At 38.9% G+C, this 13,290-nt stretch overlaps 1 protein-coding gene across 4 annotated transcripts in view; it reads right to left on the bottom strand.

Annotated features, from left to right (window-relative positions):
* The window catches only part of PHKB (phosphorylase kinase regulatory subunit beta), a 199,119-nt gene that overhangs the window by 13,101 nt on the left and 172,728 nt on the right, over positions 1-13,290 (bottom strand). For all 4 annotated transcript variants that reach the window (XM_036832518.1, XM_036832517.1, XM_036832520.1 and 1 more), the window contains one exon: positions 8,874-9,008. In XM_036832518.1, coding sequence (XP_036688413.1) covers positions 8,874-9,008 — 135 coding nt within the window. The remainder of the gene's footprint in view (positions 1-8,873; positions 9,009-13,290) is intronic.

The following is a 13,290-nucleotide window of genomic DNA, read 5'->3' as shown; positions in this document are numbered from 1 at the left end:
TCTGTCGATGGACATTTAGGTTGCTTCCATGTCCTGGCTATTGTAAATAGAGCTGCAATGAACATTTTGGTCCATGACTCTTTTTGAACTATGGTTTTCTCAGGGTATATGCCCAGTAGTGGGATTGCTGGATCGTATGGTAGTTCTATTTGTAGTTTTTTAAGGAACCTCCATACTGTTCTCCATAGTGGCTGTATCAATTTACATTCCCACCAACAGTGCAAGAGAGTTCCCTTTCCTCCACACCCTCTCCAGCATTTATTGTTTCTAGATTTTTTGATGATGGCCATTCTGACCGGTGTGAGATGATATCTCATTGTAGTTTTGATTTGCATTTCTCTAATGATTAATGATGTTGAGCATTCTTTCATGTGTCTGTAGGCCATCTGTATATCTTCTTTGGAGAAATGTCTATTTAGGTCTTCTGCCCATTTTTGGATTGGGTTGTTCGTTTTTTTGTTATTGAGCTGCATGAGCTGCTTGTAAATCTTGGAGATTAATCCTTTGTCAGTTGCTTCATTTGCAAATATTTTCTCCCATTCTGATGGTTGTCTTTTGGTCTTGTTTATGGTTTCCTTTGCTGTGCAAAAGCTTTTAAGTTTCATTAGGTCCCATTTGTTTATTTGTGTTCTTATTTCCATTTCTCTGGGGGCTGGGTCAAAAAGAATCTTGCTGTGATGTATGTCATAGAGTGTTCTGCCTATGTTTTCCTCTAAGAGTTTGATAGTGTCTGGTCTTACACTTAGGTCTTTAATCCACTTTGAGTTTATTTTTGTGCATGGTGTCAGGGAGTGTTCTAATTTCATACTTTTACATGTATCTGTCCAATTTTCCCAGCACCACTTATTGAAGAGGCTGTCTTTTCTCCACTGTATATGCTTGCCTCCTTTATCAAAAATAAGGTGACCATATGTGCGTGGGTTTATCTCTGGGCTTTCTATCCTGTTCCATTGATCAATATTTCTGCTTTTGTGCCAGTACCAAGCTGTCTTGATTACTGTAGCTTTGTAATATAGTCTGAAGTCAGGGAGCCTGATTCCCCCAGCTCCATTTTTCGTTCTCAAGATTGCTTTGGCTATTTGGGGTCTCTTGTGTTTCCATACAAATTGTGAAATTTTTTGTTCTAGTTCTGTGAAAAATGCCAGTGGTAGTTTGATAGGGATTGCATTGAATCTGTAGATTGCTTTGGGTAGTAGAGTCATTTTCACAATGTTGATTCTTCCAATCCAGGAACATGGTATATCTTTCCATCTATTTGTATCATCTTTCATTTCTTTCATCAGTGTCTTATAATTTTCTTCATACAGGTGTTTTGTCTCCTTAGGTAGGTTTATTCCTAGATATTTTATTCTTTTTGTTGCAATGGTAAACGGGAGTGTTTTCTTAATTTCACTTTCAGATTTTTCGTCATTAGTGTATAGAAATGCAAGAGATTTCTGTGCATTAATTTTGTATCCTGCTACTTTACCAAATTCATTGATTAGCTCTAGGAGTTTTCTGGTAGCATCTTTAGGATTCTCTATGTAGAGTATCATGTCATCTGCAAACAGTGACAGCTTTACTTCTTCTTTTCCGATTTGGATTCCTTTTATTCCTTTGTCTTCTCTGATTGCTGTGGCTAACACTTCCAAAACTATGTTGAATAATAGTGGTGAGAGTGGGCAACCTTGTCTTGTTCCTGATCTTAGTGGAAATGGTTTCAGTTTTTCACCATTGAGGACAATGTAGGCTGTGGGTTTGTCATATATGGCCTTTATTATGTTGAGGAAAGTTCCCTCTATGCCTACTTTCTGCAGGGCTTTTATCATAAATGGGTGTTGAATTTTGTCGAAAGCTTTCTCTGCATCTATTGAGATGATCATATGGTTTTTCTCCTTCAATTTGTTAATATGGTGTATCACATTGATTGATTTGCGTATGTTGAAGAATCCTTGCATTCCTGGGATAAACCCCACTTGATCATGGTGTATGATCCTTTTAATGTGCTGTTGGATTCTGTTTGCTAGTATTTTGTTGAGGATTTTTGCATCTATGTTCATCAGTGATATTGGCCTGTAGTTTTCTTTCTTTGTGACATCTTTGTCTGGTTTTGGTATCAGGGTGATGGTGGCCTCGTAGAATGAGTTTGGGAGTGTTCCTCCCTCTGCAATATTTTGGAAGAGTTTGAGAAGGATAGGTGTTAGCTTTTCTCTAAATGTTTGATAAAATTCACCTGTGAAGCCATCTGGTCCTGGGCTTTTGTTTGTTGGAAGGTTTTTAATCACAGTTTCAATTTCAGTGCTTGTGATTGGTCTGTTCATATTTTCTATTTCTTCCTGGTTCAGTCTCAGCAGTTTGTGCATTTCTAAGAATCTGTCCATTTCTTCCAGGTTGTCCATTTTATTGGCGTAGAGTTGCTTGTAGTAATCTCTCATGATCTTTTGTATTTCTGCAGGGTCAGTGGTTACTTCTCCTTTTTCATTTCTAATTCTATTGATTTGAGTCTTCTCCCTTTTTCTCTTGATGAGTCTGGCTAATGGTTTATCAATTTTGTTTATCTTCTCAAAGAACCAGCTTTTAGTTTTATTGATCTTTGCTATTGTTTCCTTCATTTCTTTTTCATTTATTTCTGACCTGATCTTTATGATTTCTTTCCTTCTGCTAGCTTTGGGGTTTTTTTGTTCTTCTTTCTCTAATTGCTTTAGGTGCAAGGTTAGGTTGTTTATTCGAGATGTTTCCTGTTTCTTGAGGTAGGCTTGTATTGCTATAAACTTCCCTCTTAGCACTGCTTTTGCTGCGTCCCATAGGTTTTGGGTCGTCGTATCTCCATTGTCATTTGTTTCTAGGTATTTTTTATTTCCCCTTTGATTTCTTCAGTGATCACTTCGTTATTAAGTAGTGTATTGTGTAGCCTCCATGTGTTTGTATTTTTTACACATCTTTTCCTGTAATTGATATCTAGTCTCATAGCGTTGTGGTCGGAAAAGATACTTGATACAATTTCAATTTTCTTAAATTTACCAAGGCTTGATTTGTGACCCAAGATATGATCTATCCTGGAGAATGTTCCATGTGCACTTGAGAAAAATGTGTATTCTGTTGTTTTTGGGTGGAATGTCCTATAAATATCAATTAAGTCCATCTTGTTTAATGTATCATTTAAAGCTTGTGTTTCCTTATTTATTTTCATTTTGGATGATCTGTCCATTGGTGAAAGTGGGGTGTTAAAGTCCCCTACTATGAGTGTGTTGCTGTCAATTTCCCCTTTTATGGCTGTTAGTATTTGCCTTATGTATTGAGGTGCTCCTATGTTGGGTGCATAAATATTTACAATTGTTATACCTTCCTCTTGGATCGATCCCTTGATCATTATATAGTGTCCTTCTTTGTCTCTTACAATATTCTTTATTTTAAAGTCTATTTTGTCTGATATGAGAATTGCTACTCCAGCTTTCTTTTGATTTCCATTTGCATGGAATATCTTTTTCCATCCCCTCACTTTCAGTCTGTATGTGTCTCTAGGTCTGAAGTGGGTCTCTTGTAGACAGCATATATACGGGTCTTGTTTTTGTATCCATTCAGCCAGTCTGTGTCTTTTGGTGGGAGCATTTAATCCATTTACATTCAAGGTAATTATCGATATGTATGTTCCTATTCCCATTTTCTTAAATGTTTTGGGTTTGTTATTGTAGGTGTTTTCCTTCTCTTGTGTTTCTTGCCTAGAGAAGTTCCTTTAGCATTTGTTGTAAAGCTGGTTTGGTGGTGCTGAACTCTCTCAGCTTTTGCTTGTCTGTAAAGGTTTTAATTTCTCCATCACATCTGAATGAGATCCTTGCTGGGTAGAGTAATCTTGGTTGTAGGTTTTTCTCCTTCATCACTTTAAGTATATCCTGCCACTCCCTTCTGGCTTGCAGAGTTTCTGCTGAAAGATCAGATGTTAACCTTATGGGGATTCCCTTGTGTGTTATTTGTTGTTTTTCCCTTGCTGCTTTTAATATGTTTTCTTTATATTTAATTTTTGACAGTTTGATTAATATGTGTCTTGGCGTGTTTCTCCTTGGGTTTATCCTGTATGGGACTCTCTGTGCTTCCTGGACTTGATTAACTATTTCCTTTCCCATATTAGGGAAGTTTTCAACTATAATCTCTTCAAATATTTTCTCAGTCCCTTTCTTTTTCTCTTCTTCTTCTGGGACCCCTATAATTCGAATGTTGGTGCGTTTAACGTTGTCCCAGAGGTCTCTGAGACTGTCCTCAGTTCTTTTCATTCTTTTTTCTTTATCCTGCTCTGCAGTAGTTATTTCCACCATTTTATCTTCCAGGTCACTTATCCTTTCTTCTGCCTCAGTTATTCTGCTATTGATCCCATCTAGAGTATTTTTAATTTCATTTATTGTGTTTTTCATCGTTGCTTGGTTCCTCTTTAGTTCTTCTACGTCCTTGTTAAATGTTTCTTGCATTTTGTCTATTCTATTTCCAAGATTTTGGATCATCCTTACTATCATTATTCTGAATTCTTTTTCAGGTAGACTACCTATTTCCTCTTCATTTGTTAGGTCTCGTGTGTTTTGACCCTGATCCTTCATCTGCTGTGTGTTTTTCTGTCGTCTCATTTTGCTTATCTTACTGTGTTTGGGGTCTCCTTTTCACAGGCTGCAGGTTCGTAGTTCCCGTTGTTTTGGTATCTGTCCCCAGTGGGTAAGGTTGGTTCAGTGGGTTGTGTAGGCTTCCTGGTGGAGGGGACTATTGCCTGTGTTCTGGTGGATGAGGTTGAATCTTGTCTTTCTGGTGGGCACGTCCACGTCTGGTGGTGTGTTTTGGGGTGTCTGTGGCCTTATGATTTTAGGCAGCCTCCCTGCTAATGGATGGGGCTGTGTTCCTGTCTTGCTAGTTGTTTGGCATAGGGTGTCCAGCCCTGTATCTTGCTGGTCGTTGAGTGAAGCTGGGTCTTGATGTTGAGATGGAGATCTCTGAGAGGTTTTTGCCATTTGGTATTACGTGGAGCTGGTAGGTCTCTTGTGGACCAGTGTCCTGAAGTTGGCTCTCCCACCTCAGAGGCACAGCCCTGATGCCTGGCTGGAGCACCAAGAGCCTTTCATCCACACAGCTCAGAATATAAGGGAGAAAAAAATAGAAAGAAAAAAAGAGGATAAAATAAAATAAAATAAAGCTATTATAATAAAAAATAAGAAAAAAAAATTATTAAGAGTAAATGTATTCAGAAAAAAATTTTTTTTAATTTTTAAAAATAGATTTAGTAATTTTTTATAGTAAAAAATAAGAAAAAATTTTTAAGAAAAAAATTTATTAAGAAAAAATTTTAATTTTTTAAAATATAAAATATGAAAAAACTTATTAAAAAATTTTTTAATTTCTAAAAATAGAAAATACGGAAAAAATTATTAAGAAAACATATATTAGGAAAAAAAAAATTTTTTTAAGTAAAAAAAAAAAAAAAAAAAAAAAAATGGACGGACCTAACCCTAGGACTGACGGTGAAAGCAAAGCTATACAGACAAAATCTCACCCAGAAGCATACACATATACACTCACAAAAAAAAAGGAAAACGGGAAATTAATATATCCTGCTCCTAAAGTCCACCTTTTGAATTTGGGATGATTCGTTGTCTATTCAGGTATTCAACAGATTCAGGCACATCAAGTTGTTTGTGGAGCTTTAATCCGCTGCTTCTGAGGCTGCTGGGGGAGATTTCCCTTTCTCTTCTTTGTTCGTACAGCTCCCAGCGTTCAGCTTTGGATTTGGACCCGCCTCTGCATGTACGTCGCCTGAGGGCGTCCGTTCCCCGCCCAGACAGAACGGGGTTAAAGGAGCAGCTGCTTCGGGGGCTCTGGGTCACTCAGGCCGGGGGAGGGAGCGGTACGGAGGAGGCGGGGCGAGCCTGCAGCGTCAGAGGCGTTGTGACGTTGCAGCAGCCTGAGGCGCGCTGTGTGTTTTCCCGGGTAAGTTGTCCCCGGATCACGGGACCCTGGCAGTGGCGGGCTGCACAGGCTCCCGGGAGGGGCGGTGTGGAGAGTGACCTATGCTCGCACACAGGCTTCTTGGTGGCGGCAGCAGCAGCCTTAGCGTTTCCTACCAGTCTCTGGGGTCCGCGCTGATGGCCGCGGCTCGCGCCCGTCTCTGGGGTCCGCGCTGTTAGCCGCGGCTCGCGCCCGCCTCTGGAGTTCGTCTAGGCGGCGCTCTGAATCCCCTCTCCTTGCGTGCCGCGAAACAAAGAGGCAAGAAAAAGTGTCTTGCCTCTTCGTCGGCTGCAGACCTCCCCTCCGGCTCCCTCCCGGCTCGCCGCGGCACGCCAACCCCTTCAGGCTGTGTTCACGCCGCCAACCCCAGTCCTCTCCCTGCGATCCGACCGAAGCCCGCGCCTCAGCTCCCAGCCCCGCCTGCCCCAGCGGGTGAGCAGACAAGCCTCTCGGGCTGGTGAGCGCTGCTCGGCGCTGAGCCTCTGTGCGGGAATCTCTCCTTTTTTCCCTCTGCGCCCCTGTTGCTGTGGGATACGCGCTGATAGCCGCGGCTCGCACCCGTCTCTGGATTTCGTTTAGGCAGCGCTCTGAATCCCCTCTCCTTGCGCGCCACGAAACAAAGAGGCAAGAAAAAGTCTCTTGCCTCTTCGGCAGCTGCAGACTTTTTCCCGGACTCCCTCCCATCTAGCACCAAAGCCCGAGCCTCAGCTCCCAGCCCCCGCCCGCCCCGGCGGGTGAGCAGGTAAGCCTCTCGGGCTGGTGAGTGCTGGTTGGCGCCGAGCCTCTGTGCGGGAGTCTCTCCGCTTTGCCCTCCGCACCCCTGTGGCTGTGCTCTCCTCTGCGGCTCCGAAGCTTCCCCCCTCTGCCACCCGCAGTCTCTGCCCGCAAAGGGGCTTCCTAGTGCCTGGACACCTTTCCTCCTTCACGGCTCCCTCCCACTGGCGCAGGTCCCGTCCCTATTCTTTTGTCTCTGTTATTTCTTTTTTCTTTTACCCTACCCAAGTACGTGGGGATTTTCTTGCCTTTTGGGAGGTCTGACGTCTTCTGCCAGCGTTCAGTGGGTGTTCTGTAGGAGCAGTTCCACGTGTAGATGTATTTCTACTGTATCTGTGGGAAGGAAGGTGATCTCCGCGTCTTACTCTTCCGCCATCTTGCCCCTACCCTGTCCCTCAATTTTTAAGATTCTTGGATATTAGCTCTTTGTAACAAATGTTTTGTTCCAGCTTCTCAGTTGTCTTTTGGCATTGTCTATTTTTTCACCATGCAAAATGTTGCTTTTAATTTTTATATAATCTTTTATTGCCCCTGGGTTTGAATCATAGTTAGAAAGTCTTTCCCATACCAAGGTAACAAAGGAATTTACCCATGTCTTCTTTTTTTTTAATTTTTTTTATTTTTTTATATTTATTCTATTTTATTTTTTGGGGCTGCGTTGGGTCTTTGTTGCTATGCACGGGCTTTCTCTAGTTGTGGTGAGCTGGGGCTACTCTTTGTTGTGGTGTGCAGGCTTCTCATTGCAGTGGCTTCTCTTGTTGCGGAGCACAGGCTCTAGGCATGTGGGCTTCAGTAGTTGTGGCACACATGCTCAGTAGTTGTGTCTTGCAGGCTCTAGAGTGCAGGCTCAGTAGTTGTGGCACACGGGCTTAGTTGCTCCACGGCATGAGGGATCTTCCCGGACCAGGGCTCGAACCTGTGTCTCCTGCACTGGGAGACGGATTCTTAACCATTGTGCCACCAGGGAAGTCCCAACCCATGTCTTCTTTTAGCACTAGTATGGTTTCATTTTTTTTTTTAACGTTTAGATCACTAACCTGTTTGGAGTTTATTCTCGAGTACAGTATAAAGTATGAATTTTATTTCATCTTTTCCAAATGGCTATCCAGTTGTCCCATCACTATTTATTTAAAAAGTCCATCCTTGACCCAATGATTTTGAGATGTCATACATGACATTATCATACACGAAATTTCCATATGTTCTTGGGGGGTCTATTTCTGGACTTTTTTTCTGTTTAACTGTTCTATTTTTCTGTTCATGTACCAGCATCACGTTATTTTAATTATAAAGGCTTTTAAATATTTTTACTGTCTCTCTTAGGGCAAGTCTTTGTTTTATGTTTTTCTGGTTATTCTTGCATGTTTGTTTTTCCACAGGAAGTTTAGTATTAACTGGTCTAACTCCATAAAACAGCTTGTTGGAATTTTATTGGAATTTCATTAAACTTGTAACAGACATCTTTAAAATGTTGAGTTTTCCTGTCTAAGAACAAGGATGCTCTTCCATTTGTTCAAATATACTTTTGCAGAAGACTTCTTTTCTAGGTATTTCTAGGCATATAACTATACCTTGGAAAGTACCAGGCACACAGATAGTACTCAATAAATGCTTGCTTCAATAATTTTATTAAAGCACTTTCTGTAATAAAAATAACTCGTCAATTCAATGCAATCCAAAGTATTTGTTTTGCTTTTATTCTAAGGTTAGCACAAGTTAAGTCTAAGACAAGTTTTACCTGAATAAGTTTAGAGTCTACTTAGAGAGACAGAGTTACAGGCAAGATATTTAAGTAACATTACCAAATCCAAACTTTTATGCCAAAATGTTGGGAGGAGATGGCGAGTACTACAAAGGATCAGAAAGGGAATTGACCAAAGTGGAATGAAGTGTTACATTCTGCATAGAATAATAAAAATTAAGAAACATTTACAATCTATACCTGAAAAAAGTATAAAATTCAAATCAACACAAAATCATAACTGAAGACAATTTTAATTAGTATCTCTGGGTATGCTGCCCATCTACTGGTCTTTGATACTCTGCTGCATTTTATTTCTTATTAACACCTCACTAATTTCATATATATATAGTTATTGTAAATCCAGAGTGTCCTGTAGGTAACAAAGGACCTTCATTACCTTCTATTCCGTTGAGGCTGCAGAATATCCAACAGAAGCTGTTTCACTTCACTAGGTGACAACTGATATAAGTCTCTGGCTGGCTTGTATCCACCACGGATCTGTAGTTCATACTCCATAGCATGGATGATCCACCTGAAACAAAACAGGGAAAGCATGAATCAATAACTCTTGAAATAAAATCACCTTGTGCTTCTTTTGGCAATGCCCTTAACAGCACTGACCCATCCAAAGAGGAATGAAGAAAAGGCCATTTGAATTTCCTGAACTGCTGATATAATTACTTCCATCAAGATTATGTGACATGATCAGACTCTTAAAAATGAGCCCTGCTCGTGCACATGTGGTTAGGTAGTAAAAGATGAAAATAGACAGGTACTTAGGTTCTTACCAAATGAGACTGATGAGTAGTGGCTGCCACACTACTATTTTCTTAATACTAGATATATGAAAAAAACAAATAGGATAAAAATAAATCATTTTAAGAAATGGGCTGAGATATGCTATTACATAAACATTCCTTTCCCAGGAAGGACAAGTATTTTTTACCTACTTCATTTATTTTGTAGTCATTCCCTTATAACTGGAAGGGACAGAGGAGAAATACCTGCCTTTGAAATACAGGCACACAGTTAGTTATAACTTAATTATACTAGTATGTCAGAGAACATACTTTGATCAGTAGATTTCAGAAGAATCTATTCTTTAATAGATATTTAAATGCTGTTCATGTACCTATTATTAAAAAAACTGTAATAGATATTTAAATGCTGTTCATAAAACACATTTTTATTACAGAAAGAGCTTTAACGTGATTATTTAGGAAAGCATTTATTGAGCACTATTTGTGTGCCTGGTAGTTATATGCCTAGAAATGCCTAAAATATTTCATCATTTTATGTGTAAATAATTTTATTATTTAACTTGAGAAGCTTTTAGTAAGTATTTTTACAGTTTCATCTCATTTCATTTATTGTATTCTGAGGAAAGAACTCGGATAAACTAGTTATGCAAACCAAAGAAAACTCAGGAAATAATACTATGCCTTAGGGAACCAGAACTCTACAGACCATTAGGAAAAGCTAGGGAATTCGTTTTACACAGCAGATTCCTATGCTTTATCCTTAAATCCTTTGGTGAACACTGAATAGCAAACAGAGACAGAGAACTGCAAAGAACGTGTCTTCATTCACCCAGGCTTTGTCTCCCAAAGGGGGTACTGTGTAGCCAGACCACAGGTAGAAACGTCTAGTTACAGCAACAAAGATTTAAAGTGGCGAAGTTACTGTGCCCAAATATTTCAGTATCTTTCTCTTATACACTTCTTTGAAAGACTGCCTACAGGTTATTGCAGGTACAGAGATGAAAAAGTTAGGTGGAAATAATCAAAAGATTCAAGTCCTTCTTTCTGCCAAGTTTGGTTTGTAAAACAACAGTGATGCATTCTCATGGAATGACTTTACTGTCTCTCAATGGAAAAAATGGTAAGAAAAATGGTAATCGTTTCCAGTTGAGCAGGAAGTAATATCAACCAAGCATATCACCCTGCCCGCTGGGCCAGGCCATAAGCCACAAGGCAGTGTGTCTCCTGTGACTGCTCCAATCCCTCTGATAAGGCAACTCTCAGCTCTTTTTCCTATCCTCTTCACTATTCTTTGTTGTTGCCATTTCTGGAAGTTAGGAATTTAACTAGTCTGCCAGTCAAACGCAGACTATGTTGCATGACACTGAGATAGATTATAAAGGCATGAGAGATACACAAGGATAGAACATAATAATTTAAAAAATATATAACATTACTATTACCACTGATAGTACATGACAAATATTTAATACTTGCTCTTTGGTAAGAACACTAAAGATGACAAGGTATCTACAAACAACAAAATACATGTTTGTGAGTTTCCTGGTACGTGCAACAACAGAATATGTAACGGAGTGAAGATGTACAATTTGCCCTTCTCTCATCAGCTGAAAAGCAAAACTGGACCAAACCTATATTATTGCCAAAGACTAGAATTTATTTACTTGTTCATCTTCATTATTATGAACTACATTTAATCAAAATGTTATACAAGCATAAAAGTCACAAGGATATAGTTACTAGTTACTTTGGATGTTTTGATGTTAAAGTTGCTTATGAAATTAGTTCTTTTAAAAATTTATTTTATTGGAGTATAATTGCTTTACAATGTTGTGTTCATTTCTGCTGTACAATGATATGTGAATCAGCTATATGTATACCTATATCTCCTCCCTCTCGGGCCTCCCTCCCCCACCCCATCCCACCCATCTAGGTTGTCACAGAGCACTGAGCTGAGCTCCCTGTGCTATACAGCAGGTTCCCACTAGATATCTATTTTACACATGGTAGTGTATTTATGTCAAACCTAATTAGTTGTTACAGCAACATTTCAGTTACAATAAACTGCTCCACGGACTCTCTTTATAATATAAAAATTCTATTTTTAATTTTACAGGTTGGACAAAATTGTTTTCTATTTATTATTTTATTTCTTTATTTAACATTTAAAATTTACATTTGAGGCAGCTCAGTATAATAGAAGGAACATCAAATTGAAAATCTGAAGACCAGCCTTTTGGTGTTCCCAAACAACTTAATGTCATGAAAAGAAAAATGGGATAAGGGCTGTTCTAGATTAAAAGTGACTTAAGAGATGTAGCAACTAATGCCATGTGTGGGCCTTCTTTGGGACCTTGGTATTTTTAAAACAAAGTCATTTTGGGGACAACCAGAGAAATACGAATAAAAACAGTCTACCAGGTAATATTAAGGAATTATTGCTAATTTTGTTGGGTGTGATAATGGTACTGTGGTTATTAAGAAAATGTCCTTTTTCTTACTTTAGATATATACTTACTAAAATATTGAGGGGTAAACGTCAAAATGTCATTTGGCTGTAAACTTCCTTTATAATTTACAGCCAAAAAAAAATAAAGCAAATATAGTAAATATAAATTACTAACAATTGCTTATACTCATTTAAATAATGGGTATATAGGAATTTACCAAACTATTCTGTTATTACACATTTAAATATTTTCATAATGAAAAGAAAAAACAATGAAGACAGACCTGAATACCAATTCTGTCACTTACCAACTGAACCCCATTTCCAAGTTATTTTTCTAATGGGAATACTGTATTACTATTACTTGTTCAGCTCATTTTATGAAATTATTTTGAGGAATAAGTAAGACAATGTTATGTTAAAACTGTTAAAATGCTTTTGAAATTATAGAGTTCAATTTTTATGTTCAATTGTTATGTTCAAATTATGTTAGCAAACTCCTTTTATTTGACTTCTCAAACTCAGGTTGGAAGAAGTGCCGCATTGATTTCACTACAGGAGGTATCCTCTTCTAAAATAAGTAACTAAATTTTTAAAAACACTTACTTTTTAAGGTCCTCCCAAAACTTGAGTTATTAAAACTAAACATTATCTATCACATTTACCTTTTAAAACCTTCAGTACCATAAACAAAGATAGTTGGAGATCTAAATATTTCCCCTCAGGCTTCTATTTACAAAATCTCAGCGGTTCTGTGAGCAAATTGTAGAAAACATTGTACTCAGCAGCCACCAAAGAAAGAAGATGACTTTTTCTTTTTAATAAATTAATTTATTTATTTATGGCTGTGTTGGGTCTTCATTGCTGCATGCGGGCTTTCTCTAGTTGAGGCGAGCGGGGGCTACTCTTTGTTGTGGAGCACGGGCTCTAGGCACACAGGCTTCAGTAGTTGTGGCACGCGGGCTCAGTAGTTGTGGCTCGCGGGCTCTAGAGCGCAGGCTCAGCAGTTGTGGCGCATGGGCTTAGTTGCTCCGCGGCATGTGGGATCTTCCCAGACCAGGGATCGAACCTGTGTCCCCTGCACTGGCAGGCGGATTCTTAACCACAGCGCCACCAAGGAAGTCCCAGAGGGTTCATTTGAGCACAAATGAATCTAACTTATTTGCCAGATTGTTAAAAATACATTGTTCATTCAAAAATATTGGCCAAGTTAATCTGTTTAGCTTGGAATTCTTCAAAAGACTAAAACAGAAACAGCCAAATAGCCTTATATATGAACAGTCAGACACTTAGAGAATGTAATTAACCAAGTGAGTCACACAGTTTAGAAAATCAAAGACATTTTAATCCATTTTTAGAACTACTAATACAAAAGAGCATTAATTCTTTTGCATGGGAAAATCTGGCTTCTTACCCTCATTCCTGCTGACAAAGTCACCAAACCTGATTTGACAATTCCAATGTAAAAGCACTTAATGAGAAATGGGGAAAGCAAGCAAGCAAGCAAGCAACTGTGGAAGGTCAAAAGAATGAAGGTTATTCTTGGACCAGATCCTTATAAATTCAGTCTGTCTAAAGAACCAGGGACATGCTCTATTTGACAG

Source organism: Balaenoptera musculus, chromosome 19 (genome assembly GCF_009873245.2).
Source record: "Balaenoptera musculus isolate JJ_BM4_2016_0621 chromosome 19, mBalMus1.pri.v3, whole genome shotgun sequence".
Classification (NCBI taxonomy): domain Eukaryota; kingdom Metazoa; phylum Chordata; class Mammalia; order Artiodactyla; family Balaenopteridae; genus Balaenoptera; species Balaenoptera musculus.
Note: the sequence above shows the minus strand (reverse complement) of the source record. Positions and strands in the feature narration are given on the sequence as shown.